The 24,547-nt window shown below is 45.6% G+C and overlaps 1 protein-coding gene across 2 annotated transcripts in view; it reads left to right on the top strand.

Moving 5' to 3' along the window:
- Nucleotides 1-24,547, top strand: part of LOC147326846 (integrin alpha-11-like) — a 37,867-nt gene that overhangs the window by 9,002 nt on the left and 4,318 nt on the right. For both annotated transcript variants that reach the window (XM_086302203.1, XM_086302202.1), the window contains exons 3-22: nt 6,090-6,199; nt 6,547-6,638; nt 7,162-7,276; nt 7,352-7,479; nt 7,843-7,991; nt 8,582-8,726; nt 8,840-9,005; nt 9,190-9,260; nt 12,210-12,354; nt 12,774-12,922; nt 13,042-13,185; nt 14,617-14,820; nt 14,918-15,048; nt 15,666-15,838; nt 18,843-18,982; nt 19,069-19,179; nt 21,901-21,986; nt 22,079-22,283; nt 22,361-22,459; nt 23,115-23,191. In XM_086302203.1, the coding sequence (XP_086158329.1) occupies nt 6,090-6,199; nt 6,547-6,638; nt 7,162-7,276; nt 7,352-7,479; nt 7,843-7,991; nt 8,582-8,726; nt 8,840-9,005; nt 9,190-9,260; nt 12,210-12,354; nt 12,774-12,922; nt 13,042-13,185; nt 14,617-14,820; nt 14,918-15,048; nt 15,666-15,838; nt 18,843-18,982; nt 19,069-19,179; nt 21,901-21,986; nt 22,079-22,283; nt 22,361-22,459; nt 23,115-23,191 (2,640 nt within the window). The remainder of the gene's footprint in view (nt 1-6,089; nt 6,200-6,546; nt 6,639-7,161; nt 7,277-7,351; nt 7,480-7,842; nt 7,992-8,581; nt 8,727-8,839; nt 9,006-9,189; nt 9,261-12,209; nt 12,355-12,773; nt 12,923-13,041; nt 13,186-14,616; nt 14,821-14,917; nt 15,049-15,665; nt 15,839-18,842; nt 18,983-19,068; nt 19,180-21,900; nt 21,987-22,078; nt 22,284-22,360; nt 22,460-23,114; nt 23,192-24,547) is intronic.

Here is a 24,547-nt window from a genome sequence, read left to right as displayed (position 1 = left end):
CAGGTGTAGGCTGAAGTGAAAAGATGGCAGCAGCTTACAAAACCAAGCCTTAAACCTGCATTACTGTAACAGCCAGCAGGGGGCGACACCTGTAAAGTCTGACTGAAGGAGGTTTATGTGAAGATGAGCCTGCAGGGCTCAGTGAAGTCTTCCCTCGTGAGTTTCAGGCCTGAATTAAACGTGATGTCCGTTTTGACGCAGGCGAGGACTCAGGGCGGGGCCACATCTCTCGGTTTCTTGCTCGTCGTGTCCGGCCGGCGATGTCGAAGCGCTCCATCTCGAGGCTTCCAACACGTTCAAAACTGGAGAGAGTTCTAGGAAAATGTTCTCGTCTCCTCGGGGAGGCTCAGCTCAAGCTGAACATCTCCTCCAGGTGAGGACAGAATAGATGGTGTCTGCGTGTCTGGTTGAGGATGAAAGATAATGGCGGGGTGCTGGGATTTACTGGAGGCCGCGGCCCGTCTGAAGCCAGCAGGTTTGTATGTTCTGGGCCATGGAGCTGAAATACCTTCGACTTGGAACGCCGCTCGTCTGTTTCCGTCCTCCCTCTGCAGCGTGGCCGTGAATTATGTCGAGATGTCAAGATCATGTTAGGATGACACATTTTCCACCAACGAGACTGAAACGTGGAACATTTCTCTGCAGAGCATGTGGACATTATTTATAGTTCTTACTGCTGAAAATCCAGATTTCATAACGCAGGTCGTCACTCTCGCGCTCTCGTGCAAACACTTGTTCCTGTACAGTTTGTCCTTGGCTCCCCGCTCAGTCTGCTCTCTCATCCTTCATCTTTATATTTTCAGCCTTCGTGGACTCTCAGCGGGCCTTCAGAGGAGATGAGGTGTGTTAAAGTGGGATGAAAGAAGACGACTTTAGAAAGAAATATGAAAATACGAAGAAGCTTCAGAATAAAAACGAGATATTAGGAACACTGAGAAACTGATCAAGTCTTGGTGACAAAAACTCTGCACAGAGCTGTGGGAAAGTATCTGATATCAGACAAAGGAAACCACAAAACCAATGATTTCATTCATTAAGGGAACAAAGTGATCAAACCTACCTGCCCTGTGTGCAAAAGTAACTGCCCCTACACCTGGTAACTGGTTGTTCCACCAGCAGAAACAGCAGTGCTGTGTTTGTGATGCCTTCAGTGAGTCTTTCACGTCACTGTGGAGAAACTTTGGTCGACTCATCTTTGGAGGATTGTTTGAATTCAGACATGTTGGAGGTTTTTCCAGGATGAACAGCTGTTTAAGGTCCACTCCGAGACCTTCATTTGGATCATTGTCCTGCTGCCTGAGTGCTCTTGAGCTTCATGGCATGAACTGATGGGAGGACATCCTCCTGGAGCAGCAGAGCAGCCCAGACCACCACCATGTCTGCTGCTGCCGTGATGGCGTCTCATCAGATGTGACGGGGCTCAAACCCTCTCTGGGATCATCCAGATGTTTTCTGGCAGATGTGAGATGAGCCTTGAACTCTCACGGAGGTCATTTTTGCCCCGTGTTTTTCTCATTGTTGAATCATGACCTCTGACCTTAACCGAGCAGAGTCGATGTTGTTCTGCGGCCTCTGGATGAGCCGTTGAAGCCGCTCCTGTGAAGGTTCAGCTCTGCTCCAGTTTTCCTCCACGTGTGGATAACGGCTCTCGCTGTGGTTCGCTGCACTCCCAAAGCCTGTAACCTTTCAGACTGATGACGTCGCTGACTTTGGTTCTTTAGATCTTGGCATGATGCGCTGCTGTTTGAAATCTTTTAAATAAAGTTCAGAATCAGTGGAAAGAATGAAACGTTTGGCAGCGTCAGCGAGTGTTTGTTCGTCACCTGGGAATCAGAAGGGCAGAAAATGAAACAGCAGAAACCTGTGAGCACTTAGTTAATTATCAGGAGGTTACGCTGTTGTTTTCCTCTCAGCCTCTGTCTGCGGTTGCAGGTGAGATTGTCCAACAGTTTTTTTGTTATCTGGAAACTCTTTCAGCCGTGACGCATACCTCGCGATCCTCCAGGATTACAGAATCGCTCTTCCTTTTGAAGTCTCAGGTAAACAAGTGGAAAGTATTTGCATTTGTCTTGCGAGCAGTCTCTCCTGCATCTGGAGGCGGAGCGCTGGATCTGGAAACTATGTGTTGTGGTTTGTTATTCCCCAGCCTCCCTCTGTGAAGCCCATCACGCCGCTCGCCACCGTGTGTGCGTGTGTGTGTGCGTGTTGTAAAGGGGATCTGACACGGTAATTCAGCAGGATTGTTTTTCTGCACGGTGATATCTGCATTTCAGGTGTTTGACTTCTAAGCAGACACTCGGCACAGAGGCATAATCCTCGCCTTCTGTCTTCCCAGTTATCCTCAATATTCCTGAGTTCATGGGAGAATTCTTTGTACCAATAAACTGTCAGGCTCTGCGACTGCCGCCTGCTTCCTGTTTCAGCCGCGATCAGTCGTCTTTCTCATTCCTGCTCTGTACATTGATGAGGTTTAAAGTCCTGTTTGTTCAGGCTAATAAAAAGATTGCGGTACTCCTTTTCATAGAAATGACAATTATTATTTTGGTTTCATGAAGCTCCAGATGTTTTCAGTGGGTGGCTGTCTGCAGCTGGACGCGGTCCACTGAAATAGTGAATGGACGCTTTATACTACATGTCTCATTCACACAAGCACTTCCTCTACACCTGCGTACTTTCTATCTAACACTCACACTCCAATGGACTCATCGGGAGTACCTGAGCTTCACAAACACATTAGCGTGCAGACTGGAGCAGCCAGGGATCGGACCGTCAACCTTCAGGCTAACAGATGATCATCTGGTCTGCTTCCTGATCTACAGGCAGCCCAATATAAAGGAAATGGGAAAGACTTTCTGTCAAACAGATGTTGTATGGATAGATCTCAGGGATGCTGCTCTGACCTGAATGCTGACCATTTCACCTTCTCTGCTGGAGGTCGGTCACACAAGAGCGAGGCTTTGGTCAGAGGTTGTCCTTTGAACGTATTCGTGTAGCAGCATAAACACGTCAGATTATTTTGGGAGAAAAGGCTGTAGGAACCCCGGAGCGTTCCTCTCCTCTGTGGACGGCTCAGCTGGAGCGCTCTCGAAGCTCAGCGTGGGTCGGTCGCAATTGTGTTAGGTCGCATTTTAATGCAGCGGGTACCCACAGGAGTGAACTGTCCACATGCAGGGTTGAGACAATAATGGATTGGATTTATATAGCGCTTTTCAAGGCACCCAAAGCGCTTTACAATGCCACTATTCATTCACTCTCACATTCACACACTGGTGGAGGCAGCTACGGTTGAGCCACAGCTGCCCTGGGCAGACTGACAGAGGCGAGGCCGCCATATCGCGCCATCGGCCCCTCTGGCCAATGACCATGAAGAGAAGCTGTGGTCTCCTCACTAGCAGCTCCATGTTCCTCAGTGCCTCGCTCACTGCGCAGAGAGCTGCCATGAGAGTGAGGACGAGCCCGCTTTGATCATGAAGCTGTTTTCATCGTTTTAAAGTGGCTTCATTAGTTTGACTCTTCCTTTAAACGTCTCTAAGACGAATGATCCCCGATATCGATTTCGGTGGATTGTGTGAAACCTTTCAAATATGTTGAAGCAGAAACTGTTTGCTGATAAAGGTCAGCTGAGTCTGTAACATTAGAGGAAATGTCCTCATGCATCTCTTATCGACTCTATTTGTCCTGCGTGTCCTGGTTTGGATATTTATCTGGTTTTGTTTAACCGTGTGCAACACGAGTTTCACTTTTTCCTCATCATAGTCCCAAAGCGCATAAATCGCAGTGTAATCAGAGATTGGTCATCCCTGTTTCCCCTTCTTTGTTCTGCATTAATCTGATCTGCAGTCTGTGATTCCCTCGAAGTACGAGTGAGGACTGATTACTCACTCACGATTGGTTCAGGTGCTGCGTCTGCAAAACTGCAACACAATCGAGTGTCGCTCCACTTAGACAGCAGATGTGTTGCTCATCAGGTTGCTGAAAGTAACAGAGAGCAAACATCTGCCTCGGTTACATCTGTGAGAGCGACGGCTCAGAGTCGCCGCCGAAGGACCTGTGGTGACCTCAGTTACATCTGAGGTCAAACCTCCCGCTGTGCGTTTCCTCAGCCAGGATTCAAGCTGCTGTCCGTGTGTGTGTGTGTGTGTGTGTGTGTGTGTGTGTGTGTGTGTGTGCACCATCAGGCCGAGCTGCTACCAGAGGCTCTGACTTGCGTTCCTTCAGTAACAGCCAGCTGTAAGACATCTACTCTAATGAAGCTAAATGTGAAAGAGCAACAAAAGGTGCTGCAGGAGACGAGCAGATGCAGGCAAAAATAAAAACAAGTTCATCACAAATCCAAAATAAAATCGCAGGAACTGATTATTATTTAATTTTTTTTGTATTTAAATAATTAATTATTAAGGAAAATGAGCTTAGTATGAATCTCTACCATGCCACGTACACTTTATTTGACCACACTCGATTAAATTCAATGTTTTAAACAGTGAAAGTTTGTTACTTTTAACAAAATTTACATGTAATTAAATTATCTATGTTGGGCAGGACAGGATGTACACAGGCTGTTACCAAAATAAAACAGGAAGTGACGAATGGAGAACTCGAGGAGAAAGACAACGCTAAGAAACACAAGCGATGGCCTAAAAGTGGCATCACCAAGTAAAGATATTGGAATAAATGAACACTTGTTTTCATATAAACTGATCATAAAAGCTGTGACGTGAGGTCATCGTCATCGGGGAACGAGTGGCATCGAAAGAAGAAGAGATGCTGGAGGCATGGCTGACGCTGTCTTCCACACAGGCTGGTTTGGGCTCTTCGGCGGTGGTCAGCTGGGATGTTTGTGCAGGAACAAGGCTGAGGTCATAAAAGCAATCAAACCTGTGAGAGGAAAGCTTTGGTTGACTTGTAATCGGATTACTCCAGAAAGTCTGCAACACTGTAATTGTCTGATAGAAGATCACCACTTTTAACTCCAGCAGCGTCTACGCCGGTAGATTTATCAGGCTTCACCTTCGAGCTGTTGGTTTCGGGGAAAACATCCCGGAGATCATCAATTAAATGACAAAGAGTCCCGTAAAGCAGCAGCAGAAGAGCCCGTGCAGTTTGAAGTTTCACCGAAAGCTAAACAACATCACCTGCTCAGGAAGTGATCAGCATGGCGGGATGATGTCAGAGGCTCGGAGGCGTGCTTCTGTCTGCAGGATGTGAACCCGGGCCGCCTGCGTTCTGGGATGTGGTTTGTCAGCCCTGCTTTTCCGCCGTTTGATGTGGACAGGAGACACTTTAGCAGATTGAGGGTTAGCGCTCTGCCGCAGCAGCTCCTCTGGTATGTGAGTCAGCCCTCTTCCCAGAACCGCCACTGAGGCCACATGTGGTGGCGTTTACGCCGGTTAACACTAATGACCCGCCTGCTGAGTGTAACTGTGGCAGCAGGATCTGTGTCTAACATGACCGCTGCCACGAGGACTGACCTCTGAGGAGGGGAAGTGAAAAAGTTTCTGTACGTGCAGAAAAATACCAAGAAGGTCTGTGATTTAAACGCAGCTCATACTGGGCCAGAACCCAACCAAGAGCACTCCAATGAAAGGATTAACAGACCACAAAACATAACGTTTTCATATCAGACACACACTGTAGGCTGTTGTAGCTCTGAGTGGAGTGGAGGCTGTGAGTGATGGTGCAGAAACCTCCTGTTCTGTCTTTCACAGCTCCTGAACGCTCGGGCTAATCCTAGCAAACCCTCCTCTTTGCTTTGAGCCTGGACAAAGACAATGACATAATGCTTCAGGTTACACACACTTAAGTTCAGTTGGTGACATAATACAGCTCGCAACTAAGGGTGTAATAATATATTTTATTTAGAATTATAAGGTCATTATATTTACCCACAAATACTTAAAAGTCATGAGCTTTGTGAGCTGTATTATAAAGTGTACGTGCAGCAGTCCAACAGCTCGGCTTTGGACATCTAACCATATAAAACCAGTCCGATACGGCGTTCGAGCCTCAAAGACGAGTCCCTCTTTTTCTAGAATTCGTGACTTTTGCATTATAAATAAAGTTTGTGATTCAAACTGTGTGCGTGGTTGCAGGTTGCTGGTTGGAGCTCCCTTTGAGTCCACGGGGAAGAAGCAGACTGGCGATGTGTACCGATGCCCGCTGGACAGCAAGAACTCTGCAAACTGCAGCCGACTCAACCTGGGTGAGCAGCAGTGCATGAATATTGATGATCAGGTGCTTTCAGGTGTGTAAACTGTCACAGAGGTCAGAGTAAAACCTGCAGGGGGAAGGTCGTGGACCTCATGGTGAAGACATTTTCACCATGGTGTCATCGCCTTGGCCTCAGGTTTCATGTCGGTTTGTTGCCACCTCAGGCTCACTGCTTTGTCGGCCCTTTAAAGTGGAAATGCTGCTGCATGTAGGAATGCTTCCGTTAGATGTTTCAGACAGCAGGAACTGCTACAGGAAGGAAGATTCAGGACTTTCACAGGAAAACACACTAAAACATTCAACTTAAAATCACAAAGCATCTGCTCTGGCTGTGATCAGGGAGACTCACTCTGAACAACGTGTCTGAGAGGAAGGACAAGATGAGGCTGGGAATGACGCTGACCTCCAACCCCAAAGACAGCAGCTTTGTGGTGAGTCCCACCGAAAGAGTTCATCACGATAAAGTCACCGCCAGAATCAAAGCTAAGGTAGAGGCCTCTAAGAACAGAGCAGAGGGAAGTGAAAACAAACAGTCACCATTGTTTTAACTGCTCAGCACTTATAGATTTTACAACATACTTGTAGTAAAAATGGTCAAAAAATGGTAAACGACTCATATTTACATAGAACTTTGAGTACTTAGTACTCTCTTACTCCAAAGCTTAGTCAACCTTTCCCTAAAGTGCTTTTCACCTAACATTTACAGTCAAGGAAACTTTAACATGCAGGCTAGAGGAGCTGAGGATCGAACCCATAACCTTCTGATTAGTAGACAACCCGCTCTACCTCCTGAGCCACTAAAAAGCACCAACAGCACAAACACCGTGCAGAGCTTCTGCTGTTGTCACTGGTTTTGTTTTATTTCATGTGTTTCTGCACGTCACACCAAGTCATTAAGCTTTGATTTTCTTCCTTCCTCTTGTGTTTGTCCACTCGGTGTGTGTGCTGCCTCAGACCTGCGGTCCGCTCTGGTCTCACGAATGTGGAAGTTCCCTGTACAGCACTGGGATCTGCTCCAGAGTCGGCCGAAACTTCAAGCTGTCCAACACCATCGCACCTGCCCTGCAGAGTAATCAGCACACTTCCATCCACCTATCCGTCCATCTGTCCATCCAGTTTCTAACGTTCCTTTACAATCTTGTAGGGTGTGAGACGTTCATGGACATTGTGATTGTTCTGGATGGTTCCAACTCCATCTACCCCTGGTATGAAGTTCAAGACTTCCTCATAAACATCCTGCACAAGTTCTACATCGGACCAGGTCAGACACAGGTTAGTTTATCTCTTGATCAGAACCAGATAAAGTGAGCATCCTGCCCTATCTGCACACAAAGACTGTAGTGCTTTTAACCCTCTGAGGTCTGAGTCATCATCAGTGCCCGGCTCTAAACCCCACACAGTCAGAATATGCAATTCTTGTTTTAATTATATTGTCATGCCAAGTTTTTCCAGTCCGGGAACAAGGAACACCAAAACTATTCACATTTCCCCCAAAAAGTCAATTTTGACCTTCTCCGAAATGTTGGGTTACCACTGATCTTAGATCTGAGAGTTCATCTGTTCATAGTTTGAAGGTGACAGGTGCTGCATGAGTGGTTTATTGTTCATGTGGACAGAGCTGTATTTTGGCTGCAGGTGGGAGTCATTCAGTACGGCTCTTCGGTTGTCCACGAGTTCACACTGGATGAGTATCAGACGGTGGAGGACGTAGTGGACGCTGCCAGGCGCATCGACCAAAGAGGTGGTGAGGAAACGAGGACGGCATTGGGAATCAACGTGGCCCGGTACGACACCAAATTATGACCCCAAACAAAAATGTGCTGGGCCCACACAAACTTACCCTTAAATAGTTATTGGTCTGATACCATTACCCACCTACTCTGAGCAACCCTGAGAGTTCCAGTCATTTACTCATGTTGGGAAAATGGATTGAACCAAAGTTTCCTAGTGTATAATTTACTAAACCTACCAAAATTAAACCAGTCAGAACATTAATTACTTCCATATGGTAAAGTATAAAAGTTCTCAAACATGAACCCACAGATGAAGCATCTCCAGCATTTTTCAGCCAAAGCAAGTTTTTCTTTCCCCATCAGCTCCTGGAGGCCGTAGCTCCTGTTTCTTTTTCTTGGCCTCGTAGCTAAAGGCCAAGGATTTCCAAAAGATGTTTGAGTCTCTCTGAGACGACTACCAAGAAAAGTCCAAAGCAAGCTCTGGATGAAAACTAACAAAGTGCCTTCACAGAGGACTTAGATAGAGATAATGTTAGCAACCAAGCTACACCAGCAGGTACATTAAGCAGCTAGCTAAGATTAGCCAGAACAAGCGTTCAGAGCTTTGAATCTTCTGAACTTCATCCGATGTTCCTGTGCAGATCCGAGGCGTTCCAGCGCGGCGGCCGGCCGGGAGCTCAGAAGGTGATGATTGTGATTACAGACGGTGAATCACATGACAGTCCTCACCTGGTGCAGGCCGTCACAGACAGCGAGAGAGACAACATCACCATGTATGCCATCGCTGTGAGTCTTAGCCCCAGACCCCCCACCCCCACCCATCGAACTCTGTTTCTATTGGTTGTTTCTGGACTTACGAAGCTCTGACTAACATCCTGTTTCCTCTGCATCTCCTGCAGGTTCTGGGTTATTACAACCGCCGGGGAATCAACCCCGAAGCCTTTCTAAAGGAAATCAAGTTTATTGCCAGTGACCCTGATGAGATGCACTTTTTCAACGTGACAGATGAATCTGCGCTGAAGGACATTGTGGACGCCCTGGGAGAGAGGATTTTCTCTCTGGAAGGTCAGCTAACATTTATCCTGTTAAACTGTAGTATTTACAGAAAAGCGGAATCCATCGTACTAACGAGCATTTCACAATTAACTCTGAAAAGTATTATCTAATGATATTCATTAAAGTGTAACAGGAGGACTGGAGGGTCTGGAGGGAAAAGTTAAGTCGTCTTTGTTGTTTGTCCGGTTTGCAGGAACCAGCAGTCAGGGTCGAGGGTTCGGTCTGCAGATGGCTCAGGCCGGTTTCTCCTCACATTTAGTCAAAGTGAGTGACTCACAGCTGCATTCTTACACAGTGGTAGTGATGTGTGATAAATGAAGCGCTTTCAAAAGCTTCCACAAATCTGTCTATGATAGGAAAATGGTTTTCCTGTTGACCCACTCTGTTACATTCAACACGCAGAGCACTGAGTGCAGAAACAGGTGCAGGTACATATTTGTCACACTGATGTGTTTCAGATCATCAAACAAATGCTAACAGTAGACAGATAACAGAGTAAATACAGCTTTTAGAGGACGAGTTCATGTTTTAAAAGAAATACGAAGTAACACACGACTTAGTGATGGGATATTTGGACGGCACATGGTTTTTATTGACTGAGAAAATCAAAGGACAAGTATTACTTTTTAAGTGATAGAAGTTTAACTTGGATAAAGCGATACAAGAATTTGTGAAGTAAAATGGAAAAGAAGATCTGTGGATTTTCCATTTTAGGATTAGATTTCAAAGATCTGTCCACTCTGGACAGAAAAAATAATAACTTCCATTAAATTACTGCTGAAAAACATCTTCATCTACTTTTTCTGCATAAAAAGGGACTTGGCAAAGTATCAATTATTCAATTTCCTCAAGTTTTCTTCACTAAAGCTGAACCCAGAAAGAAGACAGGAGCAGAGCGGCGGTTTTGCCAACAGAAACTTAAATGCTGGTATCGGTATCGTCCTCGAACATCCATCACCAGCCTGGTTCTGGTCCTGACAAATATCTGAAGCTGCAGGATGAGAAGCTTCGAGAAATATTTCTGTTGTTTCTCATCCAGGGAAAATCGTATCCCAGCGTCAGGGAGTGAAAATGTGAGGTGGAAACTGTGTGTGTGTAACAGAGAACAGATGGTTTTCCTGAACGTAAAGCTGCAGGCACGAACTCATTGGAGAATAGATGCAAATCTGCACACACACACACACACACACACACACACACACACACACACACACACACACACACACACACACACACACACACACACACACACACACACTGACTGCACACAGACAAATATGCAAAGTGTTTCTGCTCTTAAGTTTTGGGATTAAAAAGGTAAAATGAGGCAGACTGATGAGGAAAACAGGCATCATAGCATCATCTCTGCCTGCAGGAAAACCATCCTCAGCTCAGGTTTACTCATGCAGGGCTCAGCAGCTCAGGTCCTGCAGGCGGGACACTTTGTGGTGCTGGCACTGCCAAAAATTTGGTCACTCACTGCCGTCCTCGACTTTCTGTCCCGGAGAGACGATGACTCAAAGATTTAAAAACGTTCATATCTGGACTTTACGACGGCCTGGCTGCTCACACGTGTGTTGAGACAGTTCAACTGAGTTTAAGGACGATTCAGAAACCATTTCAGTTCCAACATTGCCAGCAGGTTTTTTCATCGTGGGGTCTTCAGGTTTGCAGCTCAGAGCTCAATAAGTTTCCCTGTGTAACATCTTGTCACTTGTGAACTGTTTAGGGCCTACGTCCTCATACACGCCCTTATATGGTCTTTCTATCCAGTTCTTCTCAAGATGGAAATCATATAAAACTGCAAGGTTTCATTTAGAAAGCGACATTTCCCAGAGTTTTCTTTTCAAATAACAGTTGTTTAACGTGGCTAAAATACAACCTAACTAACCCAGGCGTTTCACCAGCCACCTGATGATGTTACTGTCCTATCAAAAGTACTCAAGTACAGTACAGGAGTCACGAGCAGTGTTGGTCAAGTTACTTGAAAAAAGTAATCAGTAACTAATTACTGATTACTTCCCCAAAAAGGTAATCCTGTTACTTTACTGATTACTTATTTTCAAAAGTAATTAATTACTTAGTTACTTAGTTACTTTTTAAAAACACGATTTACAACCTGAAGAGGTGATAAATAGATCTTTCAGCCCAATTCTACTTTTTCTGCATAATCATCATACAAAATGTAATCAAATGGAAAAGTCTCTTTTTAAAACTTGTTTTATTAGTTTTAATCTTTTAACTTTATGCATCAAGCAAAAATTTAATTATATGCAACATTCTCTGACTGGAAGAAATTAGTTTAACATTTAAACCTATTTTCTGCACATTTCAGCACATAAAATAAAATATTTTTTGTGTTTACACTCAGTCTTTCAAATAGATGCAAGTAAAACACAGCAGAAAATAAATAAAGTCAAAGACTAGCGGTCCTGTTGCTCTATTTTCACCTGTAAAGCAGGAGTGCGGTAGGCGGAGGTTTACCCTGGTGCAGGTGTGCCGCGGTCAGTGGAAGAATCCGCGAGTTTCTCTGTGAGTTTCCCATTACGTCGTAGCTACTCGGTGCTTGTTGGAAGTTTAGGGTTTTTTCTCTGTAAAAAGAAGTTTTCTTCCCACGCACAGCGGACACTAATGTTTTTGTCACTTTTTATGGAATCAAACTCAAAGTAAGGTCAGTACTTCCACGCTTTAAACGCTGCATGCTCATACTCTCTCTGCACTCGATATATGATCCATTGTTGATCTGCACACAGCTGTTGTCACTAACGGCGCACTCGCTTACGTCACTGTCGTGAGACATTCTCGCAAAAAATCACAGTTTTAGTAACGCAGTAACGCAGCGTTCCTACGGGAAAGTAACGGTAATCTAATTACTGTTTTTGCAATAGTAATCCCTTACTTTACTCGTTACTTGAAAAAAGTAATCGGATTACGCGTTACTGCCCATCTCTGGTCACGAGTGACTAAAGGGCCTTTAATGGGGAAGTGCAGTGCCAAAATCAGTCAGGGCCAACTCAGACCTCCCAGATGGGACTCTGTGCTTTTCCCAAAGGTTTGGTCATTCAATGCTGTCCGATGACTCAGTAACAACTTTAATATCTGGACATACAGTCAGGGTTAGAGTGGGTACCTAGAGTTTCTAGGGTCGCCTCTGGGAGTCCTCAAACATAGTGGGTGGTAGTGCCTTCCCTTTAAATCCATGTTTTCCTTTAGGATGGTGTTCTTCTCGGAGCGGTGGGCGCCTATGACTGGAATGGTGCCGTGCTGAAAGAAAGCAAACACGGGAAAGTTGTTCCACCGAAATCATCCTACCAGGATGAGTTTCCAGAGGAGCTGAAGAACCATGCAGCCTATCTGGGTAATATTGATATAAAGTGTACAACATGATATGTGATATACCAGCCTGTAGTCTGTGGGTCTTCAGAAGGAATGGTGAGCACAGGGGTTGTATAGCTGCGATACATGAGATCACTCTAAGGCTATGCCCTCTATGATGTCATACAGATTCAGTAGTAGAAATAAAACATGATAAACTGACTGTTTAGAGCAGTCTAAAGTGTGTGTTTGGCCCATTCTGGTCACATTACTAGAAACTTTAGTCAGGTTTAATGGGAACATCCCCCTTTGGAACAGGAAACATATGACAGGAAATAAGAAAATGCAGAGTCGGTCTACTTTAAGCTTTCTTACCTTGGAAGAATCCGAGGAAATAGGTCTAACAAAATGGAACGGTCAATGTGTGCAAGTCAAACGAATCAGTTTTTCATCTTCTTTCAGGCTACTCGGTGGGTTCACTCATTTCATCCCGCGGCTCTCAGCTTTATGTAGCTGGAGCTCCAAGATTCAACCACACTGGAAAGGTGATCATATTCACCCTGAAGAACAGTGGAGACCTGACCATCTGGCATGCACTGCTGGGAGAGCAGGTGTGTTTTAATCCACTGTGACCATATTTGAATGAATCAAACCTGGTGGACATTCAGGTATCTCTTCCTTGGTGTAATATCTTGTTTAGTTTCTATGGTTTATTTGTGTTTTTGTCTAGATTGGGTCATACTTTGGCAGTGAGTTGCTATCGATGGACATTGACAGTGACGGACAGACTGATGTCCTCCTGGTGGCAGCACCCATGTACTACAGCCATGGCTGGGAGAGAGGCAAGGTTTACATCTACTCTGTTACACCGCAGGTATAAAAACCACGTACTGCTACAAAGGAGCAACCAATTTCTCTGTAACTGTCATTATAGCAGAAGAAGTTGTCACAAGATGATAACCCCACACAAGAGTCATGGACAAATTATGAGACAAAAGGTCCTGTGCACAGATTGGTAAAAGTACCTCAACCCCCACTGACAGCTTTATCTAGTTTTATCTCTTCAGGCTCTCAAAAAAGAAGGCAGGCAGACTTCTTTAGGCTCAAACCTAAAGGTGTCCAGCTGTCTTCTTTTTCAAGCTCTTAAAACTAGCATGACCTGGATGACTGAGAGCCACAGAGGTTCAACTAGTGGTCAGTTTGCTGGTTTTCGTGATTATTTTGAGCTTCTCTCTCCTCCTGATTGGTTTCTGTGTCGTTTTGAATGTTTTTCACTTGTTTTAAAACGGTGAAAAAGAGTTGCAGAATTATCTGTCGCTTTGTGATTGTTTGTGTGACTGACCTTCCATCACCTAATGTGAACTATGTCTGTGAAGGTTCTCAGTCATCCAGGTCATCGTAGTCAAAGGAGCTTGCAAAGAAAAGCGTCTGGACTTCTTTAAGTTACTTGTAGACGTTTCACCTCTCATCCGAGAAGCTTCTTCAGTTCTAAGGTCAAATGGTGGAGAGTCCCAGATATAAACCTAGTGGGAGTGGGACCTCTACATTGGAGAGACCAAACAGCCACTTCACAAGCGCATGGCACAACACAGAAGAGCCACCTCCACAGGACAAGACTCAGCAGTCCATCTGCATCTAAAGGTCAAAGGTCACTCTTTCGAGGATGCCAGCGTTCACATTTTGGACAGAGAGGACAGATGGTTTGAAAGAGGAGTGAAAGAAGCCATCTATGTCCACTGTGAGCGACCATCTTTGAAAAGAGGCGGGGTTTACGACACCAACTCTCTGCCATCTATAATCCAGTTTTGAGATCCCTTCCCAGACGCCTTAACGCCCACTCACATCCTGGGCCATCTGACCTCAGGAATTCGCATGATAAGGTGGGGCCAGGTTTCACAATGAACACACCTGAAACTCTGGCTGATTGGGACCCACACCCAGTTTCACACCTTGGCTCAGGCGATTAGAGGATCATCAGGGGTCCTTTTGTCCCTCTGTGGGGGGAAACTCCCACTAGGTTTATATCTGGGACTCTCCACCATTTGACCTTAGAACTGAAGAAGCTTCTCGGATGAGAGGTGAAACGTCTTCAAGCAACTTAAAGAAGTCCAGACGCTTTTCTTTCCAAGCTCCTTTGGCCAAATGTGAACTATGACTTCAAACAAAGCCTTGTTCATGCCCCATCTGTGTGCTGTTAGGCCTGTTCAGTAATCTGTCCACGACTGGATTGAAATTACTTTTTTAAATGAAACCTTGATTAAAAAAGAACAAAACCTGAACCAAAGAATGTTTTGTTTCTGTCCAGACGTCGTTTGTCCTGCAGGGGGTGCTGGAAGTGTCTGACCACTCCCAAAACTCCCGTCTGGGCTCAGCGTTAGCTCAGGTACCTGACATGAATGGAGACGGGTTCAAAGAGCTTGTTGTGGGAGCACCACTGGAGGATGACCACCAGGGGGCAGTCTACGTCTTCCATGGCAAAGACAAAACCATCCAGCTTCAGTACAGACAGGTAACCAGTCCGGATGCTAAGGGACCTTAGCTGGAAGAGATAATGCAGCATCAGAGAACCCAGAGAGTTTTAATCTTCTCTCGCTTTGCTTCTCCAGCGTCTGTCTGCGGCTGGTTTTTCTGCAGGTCTTCAGTATTTTGGCCAAAGCCTTCATGGCGTCTTGGACATCAATGCAGACGGACTTGTCGACCTCGCAGTGGGAGCGCTGGGAGCTGCTGTCATTGTCTGGTCAGAGCCTCATTCATAAACTGACAGATGATTTGACCCTGTAAGGCTGGAAAAACGAATCAAATCGGCGTTCTTTCTAAAGGCCAGCAGGGGGCGACTCCTCTGAAGTCTGGCTGTAGCAGTTTATGAGAAAATGAGCCTCCAGCTCACTTAAATACTGACCTAAACACTTGTGATGAGTTTAAGCTTTAATGACTGTGTTCAAAGCATCTTCAACACAACATGATGTCTGTTCAGTAAACAAGGGTCAGAAAGCAGGGGATAATTTAGGGCGTGGCTAACTTGTGTTTGACAAGTCACCTCCCAATAGGTGTTTTTTCCTTCTGAAAAACTCAGGCCCTCAGATTGAGCCTGTATGAGGTTGTTGCAGTTACAGCAACCAGACTCACGATGAGTCACCACCACCTATGAGGGATCAATGTGGTCCATAGGAAACTATAGACAGATAGACTCTTCCTATCAGATTGGAGGGCATTGCACTCACTGAGGAGTCTTTGTGAAACCAAACCCTAGTTTAAGTACATCCAGTAAAACCGAGTTATGCGGGACCTGACTCTCCACAGTTTGGAACTCCAATACGCACAAACACTCATAATAAGAATGCTTCATCCCTGCAGGTCACGTGGTGTGGTGCAGATTCAGGCTAAACTAACCTTTGAACCCGAGAAGGTCAACATCTTTAACAAGGACTGCCAGCGAGGAGGGAAGGAGGTCACCTGCATGTCCGTGATCGTCTGTCTGAGTCTGGACTTCAGGACAAAGACCAGGACGAAGACCAGGAAAGATGTTGGTAGGAGTACACAAACATGTCTGCTTATTCACCTGCGTGGGATCTGATCACCACACTGAAAGGTCCTGCCTCAGGTTCAGGCACGTTTTCCTCAGAAATGACATTTAAATCAATCTCAAATGAGCTTTTGAATCAAATCAAAAAACTGGATCCACACATAGAGTTCAAAGATCCAGAAACATTATTATCACTTTGACACCTCTGATTGAAGGAGAGGTCAGAGGTCAAATGTGACATATTTCAAATGCAGTGGTACTTTCTATATGTTGACAACACACAGCACAGTTGTAATGATTATAGTTTCTAAGTTCTGAGGATTTTTGTTAACTTTCCACTGACAAATCATGAAGGCGACCTTGAAGATCTCGGTGGATGGAAGTCAAAGTTTAATGGATTGTTGACATGACCCCGCTCTACACCTCGACACCACTAGTTCCCTCACCGGAGGTAACTATGGTGCATCATCTTATCTCTGGAACCTGGCCCAGAGGAGACGCAGCACCCATCTGAGAGGAAAATGTACATCCTAGGACTTGTGCCTAGAGACCTGAGCCTAGCAGCAAAGCTGGACGAGGTCCAGGGGTGAAGGAGAAGATGACTTTGAACGGGAGGTTGGCGTGATTCTGTCTTTAGTGTTTGTTATGAGTTACAAATCGCTTCCTTCTGTTTTTACATCTGGCAGCATTCACACTTTCCTGGAAATGAGGTCGGCCGCTAACAAAAGCCAAATTTGTGTCCGAAGGAAAAAGGTAGCAGCTAATCTGCTGTTGTGATGTCACAGTATGAGATCATCCTGGAATAGCTCATCCAGTCTCTCTCTGAACCGGCCGAGTTTACGTGTCATTCAAAAGAAGAGAAATATGAATTCTTCTTCTTCTGCTAACAGCTGTGCAGTGTTGCAGCTGAGTGGACGCAGCTGTTTTCTGTCTGTGTGGAGGGAAGCTTGTCGTGGTCGCAGAGGCCCGCGCTGTTGTCGTGTCTCTGTGTAACCAGCTCCAGATGTTTGGGCCGGCTGCATGGAAACCTCCCTAACATGCTAACGCCAGCCAGCTGTTTAACTGTGTCGCTGCTTCTCTCTCCGTCACCTCAGACCTTCTTCACGTCTCCCTCTCCTCGAGCTCCTTATTGCCCACCCGCCTCCCTAAGCGTCCAGCCTGGATTGGACGTTTACAGAAACACGAACACGAGCGTGGCTCAACAGATCGAAGATCTGAGCCACAGGCTGAACCTCTGTTTGATTGGACCAAATATCGACCCGTTTTTGTCAGTGTGGACGTGGCGTTTCTGACACCAGCTGAGCAGCAGCTTACCTCGGCTCTCCGTGCTCTCATAAATCAAACTCAGTTGTTAAACAGATGAACACGAGCTCTGCAGTTACACTGTAGGCTGCTGCATCCAGCAACTAATAAGGACGCAGGAAATGCGTCACTTCATTACTGTAGATCAAGCACTAAGAAGTAGTTGCTGTATTTTACGCGTGCGTTGCTATTATGAAAGTTTCTAAAGGCTCTCAGACTGAAGAACAGTTTGGCTGCATGCCGTTTCAGACATTAGCTGCACACGGAGATGAAGAACACACACCGGCAACGTGTTTGTGAAAGCTCACGAAGGTCCAGATAACGGACTGACACCAGCTGCATTGTCAACATATTTATTTATTAGGATCTGCTTTAGTTTAGCCTGAAAGCACGACGAGTCCCGGACATAAAAACAAACATCAGCACAGCACTGAAACTTCAGTAATACAACCACATCCGAGTTCAACCTTCACAGGTATTGTTTTGATGACTTAATGAAGAACCTGAATCAGACCCAGGATCAGGGAGAGGCAGCTACCTGCTAGTTTGCAGGATCCAGATTCTTCCTCTGGATGGCATTACCTTGGCCTCCAGTAACACTGTGAGGAACCTTGGAGTCATTTTTGACCAGGACATGTCCTTCAATGCACATATTAAACAAATATGTAAGACTGCTTTCTTCCATTTGCGCAACATCTCTAAAATTAGAAATATCCTGTCTCAGAGTGACGCTGAAAAACTAGTTCATGCATTTATTACTTCCAGGCTGGACGACTGTAATTCATTATTATCAGGAAGTCCTAAAAACTCCCTGAAAAGCCTTCAGCTAATCCAAAATGCTGCAGCAAGAGTCCTGACAGGGACTAGAAAGAGAGAGCAGATTTCTCCTGTTTTGGCTTCCTGTTAAATCCAGAATTCAAAATCCTGCTCCTCACATACAAGGTCTTAAATAATCAGGCCCCATCTTATCTTAATGACCTTGTAGTACCATATCACCCTATTAGAGCACTTCGCTCTCGCTCTGCAGGCCTACTTGTTGTTCCTAGAGTATTTAAAAGTAGAATGGGAGGCAGAGCCTTCAGTTTTCAGGCCCCTCTTCTGTGGAACCAGCTTCCAGTTTGGATTCAGGAGACAGACACTATCTCTACTTTCAAGATTAGGCTTCAAACTTTCCTTTTTGCTAAAGCATATAGAGTTAGGGCTGGACCAGGTGACCCCCTCTTGTCCCTCCCAATGTGTTTATATTACACAATTTCTTTTATTTTTCATGGTCACTATGTGTTCTCTTCTGCCCCTCCCTAATCTTGAGTTCTCCCTCCCCAGTGTTGCTAAGTGGTGACCATTGATAAGCATCTGACTGTTGTGGTTTTCTCCCTAACACTGTAGGTTCTTTACTTTCATATAAAGTACCTTTGAGGCGACTGCTGAATGAATATTACAGTGTACAGTTCCCTCTTTACAGGAAGCTGTAAAGCTGGTACTTGATTATGTTGTGAAACAATAGTCGGTGGACTTGTTTCTAATTTATTCCAAAACATTTTTGGAAGCATAAGTGGAGCAGTTCGGACTAACGACTACAAAAGATGACATCACTTCCTTTCATATCCTCTGAAGGACCTGTAAAAGTCTGCTTGTATTTACAGTCTCATTGTGCCACATTAAGCCTCTGTTTCAGCTCACATTTTCCTTCTCCTCCTCCTCTTCAGCGGTCTGGTACAGTCTGCTGTTGGATGAGAGGCGTTTCCCTCCCCGGGCAGTGCTGGACGAATCGGATCGACAGCAGCCCCGAAGTTTGTTTCTCCAGACAGGAAGTCAGATATGCAAACGCCTTGGCTTCTCCGTCCAGGTCAGAAACAGCCCGGGCACAATCACGGTCAAATGATTCCCATTATGTGTGAGTCCTTAAACACGAAAATGTAATACGACAAACAGGAGACGACAGATTACGGGCGTCCCATAGTTGTCGTCCTGGAGACAGGATTGCAGAACCCAGACGAGGGGCCGGTGTTGGACCCGGACTGGCAGAGCACCCAAAGAACCGAGGTGAGAGCTTCGAACACGGGTTTGAACTGCCTGATTAGCTTCAGAGCAGAGAAATTTTTTTTGCACAGGACACTTTTTATAAAGTGAAAAAAGGTAAGAAAGAAGTTGTTGTTCAGAGCAGACCAGAGTCAGCTTCTCTGAGATGTATTTTCTGATGGGAAGATGATAATCTGAAAGCTTTGGATTTACTGGTCAATCTTAAACCCGCCCTTGTGGTCACGATCTGGGTAACAGCCTGAAGTATGAGGTCAGCTCCTCTGAGTTTCCTCTGAAAGGTGAAGAGTTCAGACATCCTGACGGAGCTCGAAGTTGGCTCCAACTTTATGTCAAGAAGAGCCAGTTCAGGGACGTTGGGCAACTAATCAGGCTCTTCCCTGGAGGGCGGGGTACACTTAGAATTGCTATATATATATATTAGGGGTGCAACGATACACAAAATTCACGGTTCGGTTCGATACTTTGGTGTCACGGTTCGATATTTTTTCGATACAAAAAAATGTTCATGCATTTTTAATTTGTCATTTATTAAAATTATAAATATATATTTTAACTCAAAAGTACAGTTTTTGAATTTAACCCTAACCCTTGTGCGTGTTTTTTATTTTGACAGCGAATGTGCACCTGCGGACCACTTATGTGCAGCCCTGGTTATTTAGCTCGTCATATTGCAGCCACAGAAATTCTTTTGTCCATGAAACCATAAAGCTGCACTTTCTTTTTGCCTTATAGTCTGATTTGTCATAACTTCTCCGTTTTGTGGTAAGCTTTTCTTTGGCTGTCACTTCTTCACCCTGACCTGTCTTATTTGGCTCAGCAGAGCTAAAATATATATCCTGCTGCTTTTACACACGGACTCACATAAGCTCAGCGATTCTCTGCGTGATCAACCTCTCACATGTTTAAGCTGCGGGAGATTTCACTTGTCATGTTTGCATAGTAAGCTAACGATTAATAAGACGATGTCAGAGGAATTGGTGCACAAATTATCATCACTCACAGATCAGTGCTGTCGCTCTCTATACACAGTTCGCACGATTGCAAAGTGAAAGCAAAAAACAAGCGCAAATTCAAACGCGACTTCAATATGTCACATATTGACAGTGGCTCACCGATGCCAATGACATAATTACCCAGCTACATTTCTGAAAGAATGCAAAAGCATTGACATATATTTTTCCTACAATAGCCCGACGGGCAGGGAAGAGATAGATTTTGGTAGCCCGACTGAAAAAATCGCTAGCTCCGGGACGTCAGGCTAGCGATTTTGCGAGCCCTGTATCTGATTGAGGAATCACTCATCTTTGGAAAAGAGAGTTTATTACAGAGAAATGTCTCTTTCCAAAATAAAAGCTATACTATCCGCTTCTTCTGGGCTATATTCTCAGCAGCATAAGGAGAATCCTGTGCTAACAGCTGTCTAAATGACTCGGCTAAAGTTAGTAGCATGCTTGTTGTTTTTGTCTTTGCACTAGGATGATGTCGGCGTAAATGTGCAGTCATATTCGTTGTGTTCCCACTAGTGCTTTCAGGTTAATCTCGTTGAAATGACCTTAACGCCACAACACGGCAAATCTCCGTTAACGAGCTACCGCCGATCGCCCCGTGCATGGGGCTAGACGGCCAACACGTTAACGAGCTAACTGCGCTAACACACTAGTTCCCACCCATGTAATTGAGCATTGCATGGCACATCCAACATACTGTTTTACTTTAGTCCATGACTCGCTTACCTTCAGGGTCATACGTCACATGAAAACCAAAATAGTTCCAAACGCCAGATCTGAATGAGGGTGGGGGAGGTTCATGTTGCAAGGAGAGCTTAACTTCTGTCTTGCTAGCTTGCCCTGCGCTCTTCCTTCTGACTATGCTGTCTGTGTTGAGCGCTCAGTGGATCTGCGCTCGACAGTGCAGCCTAGGCGGAGTAGTCGAACGCAGATTCACTGAGCGCTCAACACAGACAGCATAGTCAGAAGGAAAGTTGATAAAATAAATTACAAATGTTGTATTGTTCGATACATATGCGTACCGAACCGAAAGCACTGTATCGAACGGTTCAATATCGATACGAATATCGTTGCACCCCTAATATATATATATATATACACATATGTATATATACACACACACACATACATACGGTAGCTTGCAAAAGTATTCAGCCTTGCAAAAGTATGCGTAATTATTCAATAACTTTATCCCTGACCTGTCTGGTGTCTAAATCCAATCCAGAATCTGTGGCAAGATCTGAAAACTGCTGTTCACAAACGCTGTCCGTCTAATCTGACTGAGCTGGAGCTGTTTCAAAGAAGAATGGGCAAAGATTTCAGTCTGTAGATGTGCAAAGCTGGTAGAGACAGACCCTAAAAGACTGGCAGCTGGAACTGCAGCAAAAGCTGGTTCTACAAAGTATTGACTCAGGGGGCTGAATAATTACGCACACCCCACTTTGCAGTTATTTATTTGTAAAAATGTTTGGAGTCATGTATGATTTTCGTTCCACTTCTCACGTGTGCACCACTTTGTGTTGGTCTTTCACCTGGAATTCCAATAAAACTGATTCATGTTTGTGGCTGTAATGTGACAAAATGTGGGAAAGTTCAAGGGGGCCGAATACTTTTGTAAGCCTGTCGTCTGTACTGGAAGTATCTCAGAATTCTCCCTTCAGTGTTTATGTCCTGCAACAAATGGATAAATGCGTTAATCATCTTTTTTCCCCTGTAGATTCACTTCTGGAACGGATGTGAGCAGGAAGACACCTGCGTTCCTGACCTCATCCTCCATAGTCACACGGACCTGATGAGTGCTCAGTGAGTAACCCGGTCTCCACTAAACTAATCCCTCACGTCTATCCGTGTAAATTATTAAGAGACTGGTAATTATTTCTTTGCTTCACCTGTAGGCAGTTCTGCAGGTCAAACCGACGGGCTGCCAGCTCCATCTGCAGCCACCAGGGGGCGCCTGAGAGGCAGCCGTTTGTCGTGGAGTCCGAGCGAAGGAGGATGGTGGTGTTCGCCCGACTGGAGAACCAGGGAGAGAACGCATACGGAGCTGCCATCCACATCTCCACCTCCTCCAACCTGATCTTCTCCAGCCTCTTAGTGAAGGTACTCAAACTTTCTTTTCTCATCCTAAAAAGGTCAAAGTGCATGCTGGATTCATGTTATGCCGCCTCTTCCCTCAGGACCAATCAGATATCCAGATTGAGTGCTCCTCTGAGGACAGACTGGCAACCCAGAGGATCTGCAACATCAGCGCGCCATTCATGAAGTCGCTGTCTCAGGTAGGGCAGAGCTATTTTCATTCAAATTATGATTTTGGGATGAAAAAAGGATCGACCACCTGCAGTTTCCTCATTGGTTATTATTGTTGCCCTGATACAACAGCCCTTTGTTTAGGGTGATGGAGCTTCTTCTTCCTCCTAAATATGTGGACAGGTTTGAACATCACAGATAAACAGGTTATTAGCTCATCATACCGCTGTTATACAGCCAGACTAATAACAGTGATTAAACTGGGCAGAAATATGCTGCCAATGATAGCTGCTGACTAAAATCCTTCATTACCTTAACGAGTGTCCCTGTAAACATGACCGTGATCCCCACCCCTCACTGTGAGGCCCCTCAGGGCTGCTGTGTGAATAAGACTGTGCTGGAGATTATTTCCAGCTTCCTGTTAAAAAGGCTCCGGCTGCTGGTTGGGGGGAGAACACAGCCGGAGGGAAAACGGGTTCAGCCGCAGACGACGACAGGCTGCAGTGGAAAATAAAATAAATAAAAAACAGAAAACAAAGAAGCTTCACACGATGATGTGATGGAGCAGACATTTAACGTTCTGACTAAAATGTTCTAATTAAGGATGTTAGGCCAGGAGAAGGAGACGATTAAATGCTTTTGATCCTGAGAGGATGAATTTGCACCTGCTTCTTTCCTGTCCAGGTAACTTTCAATGTGGAGTTTGAGTTCAGCCGCTACATCTTCCTGGATTACGTACATGTGGTCATGGTAACTACCAGGTAAGACAACTGAACATGTGTAACGTGATGTCACAGAAGTAAATCACGATTATTATTTTCTGTCCTCTGACGAGATTTTATACAACAATATTAAGGAGAACAAAAACTCCATCCTGTGATTCACAGGGTAGGATCGGGGCGATCGGGGTAGGATCGGGGCGATCGGGGTAGGATCGGGGTAGGATCGGGGTAGGATCGGGGCAATCGGGGTAGGATCGGGGCGATCGGGGTAGGATCGGGGTGCGATCGGGGTAGGATCGGGGCGATCGGGGTAGGATTGGGGCGATCGGGGTAGGATCGGGGTAGGATTGGGGCGATCGGGGTAGGATCGGGGCGATCGGGGTAGGATCAGGGTAGGATCAGGGTGATCGGGGTAGGATCGGGGTAGGATTGGGGCGATCGGGGTAGGATCGGGGCGATCGGGGTAGGATCAGGGTAGGATCAGGGTGATCGGGGTAGGATCGGGGCGATCGGGGTAGGATCAGGGCGATCGGGGTAGGATCAGGGTTATCGGGGTAGGATCAGGGCGATCGGGGTGATTGGGGCGATCGGGGTAGGATGAGCTGTTTGACCTCAGAGAGGTAAACTTAGTGGTACCGCTGTGTTCTGGGACCTCCTTGTGTCATGAGTCGCTGTGCGGCAGGAAGGAGTTGGACCCAAAATGCAGGCACTCAGGCACGAGGTTTAAACACGAAGAACTCGGCTTTATTTGCTGGCAGGAAAAAGTCATACAAAAGTAAACTAAACCCACAGAGAGACACAGGGAGATCCACACAGCATGAGGAACGACGCGACACTGACTCAGAGAAACACAGGGTTTAAATACACTGGGAAGTAACGAGGGGAATGAGACACAGAAGGAGGGCACAGCTGGGAGAAATCAGGACTGACGAGACAAGCAAAGCAGGACACATTCACATAAGACACGGACCTTCAAAGTAAAACAGGAAGTATGACACAGAGACGCGAACTTGACACGGTGGAGACAGCAACTAAGAAACACAGAGACATAAACCATAATGCAGAGGACTCTAAGAACCGAAAGCCACAGAGGGAAACTCAAACATGCAGACAGAACAGAGGGGACACAGAGACACATGAAGGGCAGGGGATCGAAACTAGAAACCATAGAATAACTCACACAAGTACGATAATACAAACATCACAAAGAACTAAACATGCTGGGTCAGGAGACCCAGGACCCTGACACCTTGACGTCCGTTGGGGAGAACATCATGAAGAATAGATATGAAATGAGACAGCTGGAGTGGAGGTGGGTTGCAGAGAGGCTGACAGCAGCAGCAGGTGAAAGCAGCCTAAAATATGATTATCAGGGTCCTGAGTAGGAATGTGCGA

Source organism: Aulonocara sp. 'chitande type north' Nkhata Bay, linkage group LG7 (assembly GCF_057382095.1).
Source record: "Aulonocara sp. 'chitande type north' Nkhata Bay isolate Kocher_YH1m ecotype deep benthic linkage group LG7, A_spYH_male_GT1.1, whole genome shotgun sequence".
Taxonomy (NCBI): Eukaryota; Metazoa; Chordata; class Actinopteri; order Cichliformes; family Cichlidae; genus Aulonocara; species Aulonocara sp. 'chitande type north' Nkhata Bay.
This window is presented reverse-complemented; position numbering and strand designations above follow the sequence as displayed.